The sequence below is a fragment of the Nerophis lumbriciformis genome, linkage group LG25, assembly GCF_033978685.3.
Source record: "Nerophis lumbriciformis linkage group LG25, RoL_Nlum_v2.1, whole genome shotgun sequence".
NCBI classification, from domain to species: Eukaryota; Metazoa; Chordata; class Actinopteri; order Syngnathiformes; family Syngnathidae; genus Nerophis; species Nerophis lumbriciformis.
The window spans coordinates 7,498,596-7,515,760 of NC_084572.2; the positions used below are offsets into that span (position 1 = coordinate 7,498,596).

Genomic DNA, 17,165 nt, shown 5'->3' on the forward strand with positions numbered 1-17,165 from the left:
GTACTTAAAGTACGCTAACGTGAATGTGGAGTGTACTTAAAGTATGCTAATGTGAACGTGGAGTGTACTTAAAGTACGCTAACGTGAACGTGGAGTTTACTTGAAGTATTCTAACATGAAGTGTAAGTAAAGTACGCTAACGTGAACGTGGAGTGTACTTAAAGTATGCTAATGTGAACGTGGCGTGTACTTAAAGTATGCTAACGTGAACGTGGAGTGCACTTAAAGTATGCCAACGTGATCGTTGAGTGTACTTAAAGTATACTAACGTGATCGTGGAGTGTACTTAACGTATGCCAACATGAACGTGGAGTGTACTTTAAGTACGCAAACGTGAACATGGAGTGTACTTAAAGTACACTAACGTGAACGGGGAGTGTACTTAAAGTACGCTAATGTGAACGTGGAGTGTACTTGAAGTATGCTATCATGAAGTGTATGTAAAGTATGCCAACGTGAACGTGGAGTGTACTTAAAGTACGCTAACGTGAACGTGGAGTGTACTTTAAGTACGCAAACGTGAACGTGGAGTGTACTTAAAGTACGCCAACGTGGAGTGTATTTAAAGTACGCTAACGTGAACGTGAAGGGTACTTAAAGTATGCAATGTTACGTCATCTGGATTTTAAACGTGTGTGTTTTACTTTTTATATTCTGTGTGTTACTTTTGTTCTTATAAACATTTGATCACCAAATCTTTAGAGTTGTTGTACTTGTGTCATGTACTTTACGACACTACACTGTAAGGTTGTACGGTACTAGTATAGTACCGCCATACTAATGAATCATATTTGGTACTACACCGCCTCTAAAAAGTACCGGTACTCTTTTTTTATTAACGGGCAGGACGTTGCTGGTTTTACGAGCAGAGGGGATCTACACCTGACATCCACTGTAATGATACCAAGTACAAGAGTCGATACTACTATGATTACAGAGATATTTTTTTATCATCACAAAATCTTTTTTCCTTTTTAAAAAAATGTTATATTATGTTTATGAAGTCAGTAAATATGTCCCTGGACACATGAGGACTTTGAATATGACCAATGTATGATCCTGTAACTACTTGGTATCACATCCATACCTAAATGTGTGGTATCATCCAAAACTAATGTCAAGTATCAAAGAAGAGAAGAATAAGTGATTATTACATTTGAACAGAAGTGTAGATAGAACATGTTAAAAGAGAAAATAAGCAGATATTAACAGTAAATGAACAAGTGGATTAATAATATTTTTTTTACAGTTTGTCCTTTATAATATGTACAAAATAATAGGTGTATAAATGACACAATATGTTACTGCATACGACTAATTAGGAGTCTTTGTTTGTTTACTTACTACTAAAAGACAAGTTGTCTAGTATGTTCAACATTTTATTTAAGGACTAGATTTTTGGTTCCAATAAAGCCAAAAGTGACATTTTTTTGTGGTCCCCTTTATTTAGAAAAGTATCAAAATACATTTTGGTACTGGTACTGGTATCAAAACAAGTGTGTTTTCTAGTGAATGCATGTGTTCTAAAAGTAAGACAATAACCTGAGCAGATGTTGCTCCACATTACTGACACACCCACACACTGCCCAGGGACACCACAATAGACCTAAGTGTGTGTGTGCGTGTGTGCGTGTGTGTGTGTGTGTGTGTGTGTGTGTGTGTGTGTGTGTGTTGGCGGTGCAGTCACACTCACACTGCAGGGATTTGTCTCCACAAACTTCTGCAGGACAAGTGTGGATCTAGTTCCCATGAGAGTCCAGGACCGAGTGGACCAGCGGGTGTGCTCACCTCCAACCTCCAGGGAATGGCTCAGCGGTCCAGGACGGGATTTTACCGGCAGGAGGTCAACAGAACCGTGTGGGAAGTCCCAGAACGGTACCGAGACCTGAGGCAGGTCGGGACCGGAGCCTATGGGACAGTTTGGTGAGTGACAACCTCAAATGTTTGGTAAAGGAAAAAGTGCAATCTGCAAAATTGAAAATAAAGAATTTTGTTCCCGAGGACCACTTTTTTATATATTTTTTAAAAATCATATAGATGTTAGTTTTTTAATAAATTATTATTTTTAGTTCTAACATTGTGCCTTTTTGGTCAATTGTTGCCATTTTTTGCTGGTTTTGTTTGACAAAGTGTAAACTATTTTATTCAGCATGCGATCTGATTCTAAATGGATTCAGTGCAAAATAAGCAAAGACATTTCTCGATGTGACTTTTTTTGCACCAAATTCCTTGTGAAATTAAGAGTCATTTTGGAGATATTCTGCCGAGTCCAGCTGGTTGGCCACTTTATTGTGTGAGGGTCAACAAAGGAAAAGCTCCCCCAGCCTCATTGTTGGTCAAAGTCCAAGAACACAACGGACCCTTTTTGGTTCTTTCTATAGCTGACACTTTGGGTGGATAAATGTGTGATTAATATCATACCGACAGCTCAATTGATACAGGGATTTTTTTAATATATTTTATTTATTTTTGTAATTATTTAAAAAAAACATATTTTATTTATTTTACTATGTAATTTAAATTAAAAAAATTGAATTATTTCCATGTCAGTTCAGCATGGGACTGTAGGATAGTGACACAGGTGGTCATCATTTGGGTGGATAAATGTTTAATTAATATCATACCAACAGCTCAGTTAATATAGAGGTTTTTTTCACATTTTATAATTATTACAACTTTTTTTTTAACATTTATTTTTACAGTTTAATGTAGGGATTTTTGTCATCTTTTATTTTTCTAATTAATTAAAATATATTTTATTCAGTAATTTTATTACATACATATTTTTAAATGTTGCGATATTTTCCATGTCAGTTCAGTGTTGGACTGTAGGATAGTGACACAGGTGGTCATCATTTGGGTGGATAAATGTTTAATTAATATCATACCAACAGCTCAGTTAATATAGAGATTTTTTTCACATTTTATAATTATTACAACTTTTTTTTTAACATTTATTTTTACAGTTTAATGTAGGGATTTTTGTCATCTTTTATTTTTCTAATTAATTCAAATATATTTTATTCAGTAATTTTATTACATACATATTTTTAAATTTTGCAATATTTTCCATGTCAGTTCAGTGTTGGACTGTGGGATAGTGACACAGGTGGTCATCATTTGGGTGGATAAATGTTTAATTAATATCATACAGACAATTCAATTAATAGAGATTTTTTTTCATATTTTATAATTGTTAAAACATTTTTTTTTAACATCTATTTTTAAAGCTTAATTTATGTGGGGATTTTTGTCATCTTTTATTTATTTTTCTAATTAATTAAAACATAATTTATTGATTAATTTTATTATGTTTTTCTTTATTTCTTGAATTATTTCTATGTCAGTTCAGCGTGGGACTGTAGGATAGTGACACAGGTGGCCATCATTTGGGTGGATAAATGTTTACTTAATATTATACCAACAGCTCAATTAATACAGAGATTTTTTTCTACGTTTTAAAATTATTAAAACTTTTTTTTAACATATATTTTTACAGCTTAATTAATGTGGGGATTTTTGCCATCTTTTATTTGTTTTTCTAATTAATTAGAGCATAATTTATTTATTAATTTTATTATGTTTTTATTTATTTCTTGAATTATTTCGATGACAGTTCAATGTGGGACTGTAGGACCGTGACACATGTGGCCATCATTTGGGTGGATAAATGTTTAATTAATATCATACAGACAACTCAATTAATAGAGATTTTTTTCATATTTTCTAATTGTAAAAAAAAAATTAAAAAAAAATGTATTTTTACAGCTTAATTAATGTAGGGATTTTTGTCATCTTTTATTTAATTTTTCAATTAATTAAAATATAATTTATTGATTCATTTTATTATGTTTTTTATTTATTTTTTGAATTATTTTTATGTCAGTTCAGTGTGGACAGGGACACAGGTGGCCATCATTTGGGTGGATTAATGTTTGATTAATATCATACCAACCACTCAATTAATAAAGGGATTTTTCACACAATTTATTTTTCTAAAGAATAAACAATATAGTATTAATTTATTTCAACCTGTATTTGTAACATTTTTCTTGAATTATTTCCACGTCAGTTCAGCGATTGATTAATGTTGATTTAATATCATACCAACAGCTTAATTAATATATATATATATATATATATATATATATATATATATATATATATTATTTATTTTTGTAATTATTTGAAAAATATATATTTTATTTATTTTAATATGTAATAAATTTTTTTTTTTATTATTTCGATGTTCACAATTAATTTTTCTAATGAATAAAAAATATTGTATTCATTTATTTTAACATGTATTTGTAACTTTTTTCTTGACTTATTTCCATGTCAGTTCAGTGTGGGACTGTTGGATAGTGACACAGGTGGCCATCATTTGAGTGGATTAATGTTTGATTAATATCCTACCAACAGCGTAATTAATAAAATATTTTTTTAAATATATTTTATCATTATTCTTAAATATTATTTTATTTATTTAAATTAATAAAATATATTTTTAAATATTTTATCTTTATTTTTAAATATTATTTTATTTATTTTAGTATGTATTTTTAACCTTTTTCTTGACTTATTTCCATGTCAGTTCAGTGTGGTACCGTTGGATAGGTGGCCATCTTTTGAGTGGATTAATGTTTGATTAAAATCATACCAACAGCATAATTAATAAAATATATATTTCGTATTTTATAATTATTTTTAAATATTATTTTATTTATTTTAATATGTATTTTTAACCTTTTTCTTGAATTATTTCCATGTCAGTTCAGTGTGGTACCGATGGATAGTGATACGGGTTGCCATCATTTGAGTGGATTAATGTTTGATTAATATCATACCAACAGCATAATTAATAAAATATATTTTTCATATTTTATAATTATTTTTAAATATTATTTTATTTATTTTAATATGTATTTTTAACCTTTTTCTTGAATTATTTCCATGTCAGTTCAGTGTGGTACCGTTGGATAGTGACACAGGTGGCCATCATTTGGGTGGATAAATGTTTGATTAATATTGTACCAACAGCTTAATTAATAACATATTTTCTTATATTTAATCATTATTTTTAAAATATTCTTTTATTTATTTTAATATGTATTTTTAACCTTTTTCTTGACTTATTTCCACGTCAGTTTAGTGTGGTACCGTTGGATAGTAACACAGGTGGCCATCATTTGAGTGGATTAATGTTTGATTAATATCATACCAACAGCTTAATTAATAAAATATATTTTTTTACATTTTATAATTATTTTTAAATATTATTTGAATATGTATTTTTAACCTTTTTCTTGACTCAGTTCAGCGTGGGACCGGCGCACAGGGACACAGGTGGCCATCAAAAAGCTGCACCGTCCCTTCCAGTCCAAACTCTTCGCCAAAAGAGCCTACAGAGAACTTCGACTCCTCAAACACATGAAGCATGAGAATGTGAGAGTAGCGCATCAAACCATAATAAATACAATAAATATCACAATATTCATACAACTATCGATGTTTTCTTCTGAGCAGGTGATCGGACTTCTGGATGTTTTCACCGCCGAAATTTCCCTGGACCGCCTTCGAGACTTGTAAGCTGAGAGTTGAAGTAACACCTGGAATGTTGATACTTACCTGTGTGGCCCACAGCTACCTGGTCATGCCCTTCATGGGTACGGACCTGGGCAAGCTGATGAAGCTGGAGAGGCTCTCGGAGGACCGAGTCCAGTTCCTGGTCTACCAGATGATGAAAGGACTGAAGGTGGACCCACGCAGACCTCCGCCAGGACTCCATTGAAGAGTTTCTCATGTTTCTTCTCATTTCTCCTCAGTACATCCACTCTGCAGGGATCATCCACAGGGTGCGTGACCTTTAACCTTGCACATTAGGCACTTTAGGGGCTGGGGCTCTAACCCTTTTTAAAACTGAAACCATTCATTCACATTCCAACGCCACACTTTGTGTTTCTCACGGTCTAACATGGAAAACTGAAATGTTGATTATTATTTCACAACAATTAATATCTAGTCTAATTGAACACCTTGGCCGAAAGGGACAAGCGGTAGAAAATGGATGGATGGACGGATGGATGAATGCATTTCATCCTTAGAAGGAAAAAATGTGAAATGTTATTTACACAGAAATATTCTGTAAATGTTTATTTACATACCTTCATTGTTTCCAGACGGTGTCTGTAACAAGGCAGTAAAACGGATGATCAACCAAAACAGAAGTCATGGTCATGGACCCACAATCAGCTAAACAGACTCAATAACTCCACGGTGGCGTTTTGCGGAATTTACTGAGGAATTTGTGAAAGTGAAACAATACAAATAGAACGCCATTGTAAATTAATAATACTAACACAGACACTCGTAAAGGTGTTAGCATATTAGGTCATTGCATTACGATAGCACGTACAAATATGCATGAAAACACTCCTACAAACATCATACATGGGACGCTTTAGTAAGTAAGAATTATTTTAGTTATATTGTAAAACTTACAAACGTTGCTTGGAGTGATGAATGAAGAATCCATATGAGTAGAAACGCTATGGTCGGCTAGAAGTGTACTTCCGGTTCAAAGCACGAAACGGAAATAAATATTGTCAACATTCAATACGCACCACCTGCAGTGAGCAAACCCGTCTAAAAGATGGCGCCATAGCACACACCTTAGCACACCACTTCAGGGTCTCTGCTTGTGTTTGATGAAAACTATTTGCATTATGGCCGTCAGCGAAGAAAAATCCATAAATTAGCCGCACCTTCTTATAAGCCGCAAGGTACAAAGCGTAGGAAAAAAGTAGCAGTTTATAGTCCGGATTATTCGGTATGTATTTATTTTCCCAAATTATATATATATATATATATATATATATATATATACATATATATATATACACACACACAAATACATACTGTATCTATCTATATATATTATATATATATATATATATATAGATACAGTATATGTGTATATATATATATATTTATATATATACATATATATATATATATACACACACACACACACACACACACACACCCAGATAGATATACACAGTTTGTGTATATATATATAAACACACATACATACACACAGATATATATACACAAATATATATTTATATACAATATATAATATATATAAACACATATACACACACACACACATACGTATATACAGTATACACACACATATATGTATTTTTGTATATGTGTGTATATATATATATACATATATTAGATATATACATACACATATATATATATACACACACACACACACACACACACACACACACATACATATATATATATATATATATATATATATATATATATATATATATATATATATATATATATATATATATATATATATATATATACCCATACATATATACAGTATATACACTTACATACATATACATACATTCACAGTATGTGTTTATTTATATAAACACACATACATACACACATATATATATATACACCAATTTATATTTATATACAATATATAATATATATAAACACATATATACACACACACACACATATATATATTTTTATGTGTGTATATATATATATATATTTGTATATGTACATACACATATATATACACACATATATATATATATATATACATATATATACTGTGAATACATATATTTTTATATATACACTTACATACATGTATACATACACAGTATGCATATATATATATATATATATATATATATATATATATATATATATATATATATATATATACACACACACACACACATTATATATATTATATATTTATATGTATGTGTACATATTTTTTTTAATCAATTATGAATCGATTTAGAATTTGGGATGAATCAGAATGTCTATTTCTGTGCAGCCCTAAAGATCACATCTTTGATCCCCACAGGATCTGAAACCAGGGAATCTGGCCATCAACCAGGACTGTGAATTAAAGGTACACACACACACACACACACACACACACACACACACACACACACACACACACACACACACACACACACACACACACACACACACACACTCAGCAGGTAGAATTTTCCAAAGTGGACTTTTAGTGAAATAAAAATGGTGATGATTCAGATTCTGGACTTTGGCCTGGCCAGGCAGGCGGACGCGGAGATGACGGGCTACGTGGTGACCCGCTGGTACCGAGCCCCCGAGGTCATTCTCAACTGGATGCACTACACTCAGACAGGTTGGAAGACTTCCTGCACACGTGAGTGTGTGAAGGAATAATTGTCTAATGTGTGTGTGTGTGTGTGTGTAGTGGACATCTGGTCTGCTGGCTGCATCATGGCAGAGATGCTGCTGGCCAAGCCGCTCTTTAAAGGCAACGATCGTATCCTTCTCATGTCTTATTTACCCCCTTACATCATTTCTTCTGTCAACATCTTTTTGGCTTCCAAGTTATTCTGAAAAAATGTTTTTGACTAGTGACAAAATCACCCAAACTTTTTGTTTTTGGACGGCTAATGCGGACGGACGGATGGATCATTTTTCTGTTAGTAATGTGTAATTATTCATAACCAGACACCCCCGGCACGGTAATACAATAACATAAATCCTAGAAAACGTGAATAACATAATACTATAATAGACAAAAAAATGTGGCATAAATGTAGCATCAATAAATGACAAGTTTGGGGAGGTTCTGACAAGGTGGGGGCTGGTTATGAATAACACGTAAATAATGTTAAAAATGCAAAACTTTAATATAACATAAAAACTATAATAGACAAAACTTTTTTGCAGCACAAATCCGCACAAAAGTAGCACAGGGTGGGCTTGTTATGAATAGTTAGCGTGGTGAAAAGTGCAAAAAGATTACTGGCCTTTAGTTTGCGTGGTGAAAAGTGCAAAAAGATTACTGGCTTTTAGTTTGCGTGGTGAAAAGTGCAGAAGAATACTGGCCTTTAGTTTGCATGGTGAAAAGTGCAAAAGATTATTGGCCTTTAGTTTGCGTGGTGAAAAGTGCAAAAAGATTACTGGCTTTTAGTTTGCGTGGTGAAAAGTGCAGAAGATTACTGGCCTTTAGTTTGTGTGGTGAAAAGTGCAGAAGATTACTGGCCTTTAGTTTGTGTGGTGAAAAGTGTAAAAAAAAATTACTGGCTTTTAGTTTGCGTGGTGAAAAGTGCAAAAAGATAACTGGCCTTTAGTTTGTGTGGTGAAAAGCGTAAAAAACATTACTGGCTTTTAGTTTGCGTGGTGAAAAGTGCAAAAAGATTACTGGCTTTGAGTTTGTGTGGTGAAAAGCGTAAAAAAAATTACTGGCTTTTAGTTTGTGTGGTGAAAAGTGCAAAAAGATTACTGGCCTTTAGTTTGTGTGGTGAAAAGCGTAAAAAACATTACTGGCTTTTAGTTTGCGTGGTGAAAAGTGCAAAAAGATTACTGGCTTTGAGTTTGTGTGGTGAAAAGTGCAGAAGACTACTGGCTTTTAGTTTGCGTGGTGAAAAGTGCAGAAGATTACTGGCCTTTAGTTTGTGTGGTGAAAAGTGTAAAAAAAATAACTGGCTTTTAGTTTGCGTGGTGAAAAGTGCAAAAAGATTACTGGCTTTTAGTTTGTGTGGTGAAAAGTGTAAAAAATCTTTACTGGCTTTTAGTTTGCGTGGTGAAAAGTGCAAAAAGAATACTGGTTTTTAGTTTGCGTGGTGAAAAGTGCAGAAGATTACTGGCTTTTAGTTTGCGTGGTGAAAAGTGCAAAAAGATTACTGGCTTTTAGTTTGCGTGGTGAAAAGTGCAGAAGATTACTGGCCTTTAGTTTGTGTGGTGAAAAGTGCAAAAAGATTACTGGCCTTTAGTTTGTGTGGTGAAAAGTGCAAAAAACATTACTGGCTTTTAGTTTGCGTGGTGAAAAGTGCAAAAAGATTACTGGCTTTGAGTTTGCATGGTGAAAAGTGCAGAAGACTACTGGCTTTTAGTTTGCGTGTGAAAAGTGCAGAAGATTACTGGCCTTTAGTTTGTTTGGTGAAAAGTGTAAAAAAAATAACTGGCTTTTAGTTTGCGTGGTGAAAAGTGCAAAAAGATTACTGGCTTTTAGTTTGTGTGGTGAAAAGTGTAAAAAATCTTTACTGGCTTTTAGTTTGCGTGGTGAAAAGTGCAAAAAGAATACTGGCTTTTAGTTTGCGTGGTGAAAAGTGCAGAAGATTACTGGCCTTTAGTTTGTGTGGTGAAAAGTGTAAAAAAAAATTACTGGCTTTTAGTTTGCGTGGTGAAAAGTGCAAAAAGATTACTGGCTTTGAGTTTGCATGGTGAAAAGTGCAGAAGACTACTGGCTTTTAGTTTGCGTGGTGAAAAATGCAGAAGATTACTGGCCTTTAGTTTGTGTGGTGAAAAGTGTAAAAAAAATAACTGGCTTTTAGTTTGCGTGGTGAAAAGTGCAAAAAGATTACTGGCTTTTAGTTTGTGTGGTGAAAAGTGTAAAAAATCTTTACTGGCTTTTAGTTTGCGTGGTGAAAAGTGCAAAAAGAATACTGGCTTTTAGTTTGCGTGGTGAAAAGTGCAGAAGATTACTGGCCTTTAGTTTGTGTGGTGAAAAGTGTAAAAGAAATTACTGGCTTTTAGTTTGCGTGGTGAAAAGTGCAGAAGATTACTGGTCTTTAGTTTGCGTGGTGAAAAGTGCAGAATATTACTGGCCTTTAATTTCTTGTGGTGAAAAGTGCAAAAAGATTACTGGCCTTTAGTTTGCGTGGTGAAAAGTGCAGAAGATTACTGGCCTTTAGTTTGCGTGGTGAAAAGTGCAAAAGATTACTGGCCTTTAGTTTGTGTGGTGAAAAGTGCAAAAGATTACTGGCCTTGACCAAGCTGCTGCTGCTAGACTTGGACCAGCTGCGAGAAATCATGAAGATGACAGGAACGCCTGCTGCTGACTTTGTGGTGAAGCTGCAAAGCCAAGATGTGCGTTGTAACTTAAGAAGACGTCAAACACACCAAAGTGTTCAGTGACTGTTCATGGTCTCTGCCAACAGGCCAAAAACTACCTCAGAGGTTTGCCCAAAGTGCCCAAAAAAGATTTGCACTCCATTTTCTCCAAAGCTAGCACAAATGGTATGTACTGTAAACATCCACCTTTTTTCATGTCCCACTCCTGACGTGGTCTCTCTGCTCTGCAAGCGGTGTGCGTGCTGGAGAAGATGCTCCTCCTGGACCCGGAGGAGAGGGCAAGCGCGTCGGAGGCCCTGGACCTGCCGTTCTTCACAGACTTCCGCGACACGGAAGAGGAGACCGAGGCGCAGCCGTACGACCAAACCATGGACAACACCGACCTGACGCTGGAGCAGTGGAAACGTAAGAGATGCACGTTCACTCGCGCTCACCTGGGAATCCACACGGTGACTTTTTGTCTTCCTTGCAGGGCACACCGTCACCGAGGTACTGACCTTCAGACCGCCCAAGGACTCCAGAGAGACCACGCTCTGAGAGCACACACACGTTTGCACATGCACGCCACACGACTATTTTCTATGGTTATTTTTTCTAATAAATGTGATTTGTATAATACAGTGTGACGTCATTCCAGTGACCTCATCTTGTGTCAAAAGAGTGAGCAAAGCGTTAAAAAAATCCATTTTTATTTCACGATGGGTTCAATGTAGCAACTGGGGGTGTGCGGTAGGGCTTTACTATACCATGGTGTCCCTGAACGCACCCTAATCTGAGTAAATACACGGGTCACACGCCGTACTTCTTCTGCAGGGACGCCACGGATGATTTGTCCAGGTCAGCTTGAAGCAGGAAGTCGAATATTTCTTGAAGCACTGCGGGAGGGAGAAGGCCATGCATTAAAAAAGACTAATGGCAAAAAAACACAGCAGCACCCGCTGCTCGTTGAGAAGAACAATAGAAAAAGCAGGATTGGGCCGTGCATTGTATTCACCCAGGACTATGGATGGGTACCGAGTTTAGAACTTTTATAGCAGGGGTGCCCATAGACATGTTATAAGTAGACGCAGCAATGGCTGCTGTGACGCAAGAAATTGGGCCGCCATCTTGAAGTGGTGATGAGGAGCCGGCGAGCAGCCTAAACTGACAGTTGACAGGTGGAAAACAAAGATGCTAAACTGACAGTTGACAGGTGGAAAACAAAGATGCTAAACTGACAGTTGACAGGTGGAAAACAAAGATGCTAAACTGACAGTTGACAGGTGGAAAACAAAGATGCTAAACTGACAGTTGACAGGTAGAAAACAAGGATGCTAAACTGACAGTTGACAGGTGGAAAACAAAGATGCTAAACTGACAGTTGACAGGTGGAAAACAAAGATGCTAAACTGACAGTTGACAGGTGGAAAACAAGGATGCTAAACTGACAGTTGACAGGTGGAAAACAAAGATGCTAAACTGACAGTTGACAGGTGGAAAACAAAGATGCTAAACTGACAGTTGACAGGTGGAAAACAAAGATGCTAAACTGACAGTTGACAGGTGGAAAACAAAGATGCTAAACTGACAGTTGACAGGTGGAAAACAAAGATGTTAAACTGACAGTTGACAGGTGGAAAACAAAGATGCTAAACTGACAGTTGACAGGTGGAAAACAAAGATGCTAAACTGACAGTTGACAGGTGGAAAACAAAGATGCTAAACTGACAGTTGACAGGTGGAAAACAAGGATGCTAAACTGACAGTTGACAGGTAGAAAATAAAGATGCTAAACTGACAGTTGACAGGTAGAAAACAAAGATGCTAAACTGACAGTTGACAGGTAGAAAACAAAGATGCTAAACTGACAGTTGACAAGTAGAAAACAAAGATGCTAAACTGACAGTTGACAGGTAGAAAATAAAGATGCTAAACTGACAGTTGACAGGTAGAAAATAAAGATGCTAAACTGAAAGTTGACAGGTAGAAAACAAAGATGCTAAACTGACAGTTGACAGGTAGAAAACAAAGATGCTAAACTGACAGTTGACAGGTAGAAAACAAAGATGCTAAACTGACAGTTGACAGGTAGAAAATAAAGATGCTAAACTGACAGTTGACAAGTAGAAAACAAAGATGCTAAACTGACAGTTGACAGGTAGAAAACAAGGATGCTAAACTGACAGTTGACAGGTAGAAAATAAAGATGCTAAACTGACAGTTGACAGGTGGAAAACAAAGATGCTAAACTGACAGTTGACAGGTAGAAAACAAAGATGCTAAACTGACAGTTGACAGGTGGAAAACAAGGATGCTAAACTGACAGTTGACAGGTAGAAAATAAAGATGCTAAACTGACAGTTGACAGGTGGAAAACAAAGATGCTAAACTGACAGTTGACAGGTAGAAAACAAGGATGCTAAACTGACAGTTGACAGGTAGAAAACAAAGATGCTAAACTGACAGTTGACAGGTGGAAAACAAAGATGCTAAACTGACAGTTGACAGGTGGAAAACAAAGATGCTAAACTGACAGTTGACAGGTAGAAAACAAAGATGCTAAACTGACAGTTGACAGGTGGAAAACAAAGATGCTAAACTGACAGTTGACAGGTAGAAAATAAAGATGCTAAACTGACAGTTGACAGGTAGAAAATAAAGATGCTAAACTGACAGTTGACAGGTAGAAAACAAAGATGCTAAACTGACAGTTGACAGGTGGAAAACAAAGATGCTAAACTGACAGTTGACAGGTAGAAAACAAAGATGCTAAACTGACAGTTGACAGGTGGAAAACAAAGATGCTAAACTGACAGTTGACAGGTGGAAAACAAAGATGCTAAACTGACAGTTGACAGGTGGAAAACAAAGATGCTAAACTGACAGTCGACAGGTAGAAAACAAAGATGCTAAACTGACAGTTGACAGGTAGAAAACAAAGATGCTAAACTGACAGTTGACAAGTAGAAAACAAAGATGCTAAACTGACAGTTGACAGGTGGAAAACAAAGATGCTAAACTGACAGTTGACAGGTGGAAAACAAAGATGCTAAACTGACAGTTGACAGGTGGAAAACAAAGATGCTAAACTGACAGTTGACAGCTAGAAAACAAAGATGCTAAACTGACAGTTGACAGGTGGAAAACAAAGATGCTAAACTGACAGTTGACAGGTGGAAAACAAAGATGCTAAACTGACAGTTGACAGGTGGAAAACAAAGATGCTAAACTGACAGTTGACAGGTGGAAAACAAAGATGCTAAACTGACAGTTGACAGGTAGAAAACAAGGATGCTAAACTGACAGTTGACAGGTAGAAAATAAAGATGCTAAACTGACAGTTGACAGGTAGAAAACAAAGATGCTAAACTGACAGTTGACAGGTAGAAAACAAAGATGCTAAACTGACAGTTGACAGGTAGAAAACAAAGATGCTAAACTGACAGTTGACAGGTAGAAAATAAAGATGCTAAACTGACAGTTGACAGGTAGAAAACAAAGATGCTAAACTGACAGTTGACAGGTAGAAAATAAAGATGCTAAACTGACAGTTGACAAGTAGAAAACAAAGATGCTAAACTGACAGTTGACAGGTAGAAAACAAAAATGCTAAACTGACAGTTGACAGGTCGAAAACAAAGATGCTAAACTGACAGTTGACAGGTAGAAAACAAAGATGCTAAACTGACAGTTGACAGGTAGAAAACAAAGATGCTAAACTGACAGTTGACAGGTGGAAAACAAAGATGCTAAACTGACAGTTGACAGGTGGAAAACAAAGATGCTAAACTGACAGTTGACAGGTGGAAAACAAAGATGCTAAACTGACAATTGACAGGTGGAAAACAAAGATCCTAAACTGACAGTTGACAGGTGGAAAACAAAGATGCTAAACTGACAGTTGACAGGTGGAAAACAAAGATGCTAAACTGACAGTTGACAGGTAGAAAACAAGGATGCTAAACTGACAGTTGACAGGTAGAAAATAAAGATGCTAAACTGACAGTTGACAGGTGGAAAACAAAGATGCTAAACTGACAGTTGACAGGTAGAAAACAAAGATGCTAAACTGACAGTTGACAAGTGGAAAACAAGGATGCTAAACTGACAGTTGACGGGTAGAAAATAAAGATGCTAAACTGACAGTTGACAGGTGGAAAACAAAGATGCTAAACTGACAGTTGACAGGTAGAAAACAAGGATGCTAAACTGACAGTTGACAGGTAGAAAATAAAGATGCTAAACTGACAGTTGACAGGTAGAAAACAAGGATGCTAAACTGACAGCTGACAGGTAGAAAATAAAGATGCTAAACTGACAGTTGACAGGTAGAAAACAAAGATGCTAAACTGACAGTTGACAGGTAGAAAACAAAGATGCTAAACTGACAGTTGACAAGTAGAAAACAAAGATGCTAAACTGACAGTTGACAGGTAGAAAATAAAGATGCTAAACTGAAAGTTGACAGGTAGAAAACAAAGATGCTAAACTGACAGTTGACAGGTGGAAAACAAAGATGCTAAACTGACAGTTGACAGGTGGAAAACAAAGATGCTAAACTGACAGTTGACAGGTGGAAAACAAAGATGCTAAACTGACAGTTGACAGGTGGAAAACAAAGATGCTAAACTGACAGTTGACAGGTGGAAAACAAAGATGCTAAACTGACAGTTGACAGGTGGAAAACAAAGATGCTAAACTGACAGTTGACAGGTGGAAAACAAAGATGCTAAACTGACAGTTGACAGGTAGAAAACAAAGATGCTAAACTGACAGTTGACAGGTAGAAAACAAAGATGCTAAACTGACAGTTGACAGGTAGAAAATAAAGATGCTAAACTGACAGTTGACAAGTAGAAAACAAAGATGCTAAACTGACAGTTGACAGGTAGAAAATAAAGATGCTAAACTGACGGTTGACAGGTAGAAAACAAAGATGCTAAACTGACAGTTGACAGGTAGAAAATAAAGATGCTAAACTGACAGTTGACAGGTGGAAAACAAAGATGCTAAACTGACAGTTGACAGGTAGAAAACAAATATGCTAAACTGAAAGTTGACAGGTGGAAAACAAAGATGCTAAACTGACAGTTGACAGGTAGAAAACAAGGATGCTAAACTGACAGTTGACAGGTAGAAAATAAAGATGCTAAACTGACAGTTGACAGGTAGAAAACAAAGATGCTAAACTGACAGTTGACAGGTGGAAAACAAAGATGCTAAACTGACAGTTGACAGGTGGAAAACAAAGATGCTGAACTGACAGTTGACAGGTGGAAAACAAAGATGCTAAACTGACAGTTGACAGGTGGAAAACAAGGACGCTAAACTGACAGTTGACAGGTAGAAAACAAGGATGCTAAACTGACAGCTGACAGGTAGAAAATAAAGATGCTAAACTGACAGTTGACAGGTAGAAAACAAAGATGCTAAACTGACAGTTGACAGGTAGAAAACAAAGATGCTAAACTGACAGTTGACAGGTGGAAAACAAAGATGCTAAACTGACAGTTGACAGGTGGAAAACAAAGATGCTAAACTGACAGTTGACAGGTGGAAAACAAAGATGCTAAACTGACAGTTGACAGGTGGAAAACAAAGATGCTAAACTGACAGTTGACAGGTAGAAAACAAAGATGCTAAACTGACAGTTGACAAGTAGAAAACAAAGATGCTAAACTGACAGTTGACAGGTGGAAAACAAAGATGCTGAACTGACAGTTGACAGGTGGAAAACAAAGATGCTAAACTGACAGTTGACAGGTGGAAAACAAAGATGCTAAACTGACAGTTGACAGCTAGAAAACAAAGATGCTAAACTGACAGTTGACAGGTGGAAAACAAAGATGCTAAACTGACAGTTGACAGGTGGAAAACAAAGATGCTAAACTGACAGTTGACAGGTAGAAAGCAAAGATGCTAAACTGACAGTTGACAGGTAGAAAACAAAGATGCTACACTGACAGTTGACAGGTAGAAAACAAAGATGCTAAACTGACAGTTGACAGGTAGAAAATAAAGATGCTAAACTGACAGTTGACAAGTAGAAAACAAAGATGCTAAACTGACAGTTGACAGGTAGAAAACAAAAATGCTAAACTGACAGTTGACAGGTCGAAAACAAAGATGCTAAACTGACAGTTGACAGGTAGAAAACAAAGATGCTAAACTGACAGTTGACAGGTAAAAAACAAAGATGCTAAACTGACAGTTGACAGGTAGAAAACAAAGATGTTGTTCAGCATTTTCCTGCTCAAATGAGCGGACTG

General features: G+C 35.7%; 2 protein-coding genes across 3 annotated transcripts in view; one reads left to right on the top strand and one right to left on the bottom strand.

Annotated features, from left to right (window-relative positions):
* The first annotated feature begins 1,744 nt into the window (after positions 1-1,744).
* On the top strand, positions 1,745-11,485 carry mapk12b (mitogen-activated protein kinase 12b). Of its 2 annotated transcripts, none has more exons than XM_061983626.1 (12): positions 1,745-1,923; positions 5,316-5,445; positions 5,527-5,585; positions 5,644-5,755; positions 5,826-5,855; positions 7,922-7,969; positions 8,119-8,233; positions 8,306-8,377; positions 10,853-10,932; positions 11,004-11,082; positions 11,149-11,322; positions 11,390-11,485. In XM_061983626.1, exons 1-12 carry the CDS (start codon positions 1,805-1,807, stop codon positions 11,452-11,454), a joined length of 1,083 nt encoding a protein of 360 aa, XP_061839610.1. In that variant the 5' UTR covers positions 1,745-1,804; the 3' UTR covers positions 11,455-11,485. The 2 variants fall into 2 exon arrangements, with proteins under 2 accessions (XP_061839610.1, XP_061839611.1); XM_061983627.1 differs by having other exon boundaries at positions 1,788-1,923; positions 5,321-5,445.
* Positions 11,486-11,589: 104 nt separating this feature from the next.
* Positions 11,590-17,165, bottom strand: part of rpap3 (RNA polymerase II associated protein 3) — a 35,265-nt gene continuing 29,689 nt past the window's right edge. Inside the window, exon 17 of the mRNA XM_061983625.1 lies at positions 11,590-11,792. Coding sequence (XP_061839609.1) covers positions 11,707-11,792 — 86 coding nt within the window. The 3' untranslated portion in view covers positions 11,590-11,706. The remainder of the gene's footprint in view (positions 11,793-17,165) is intronic.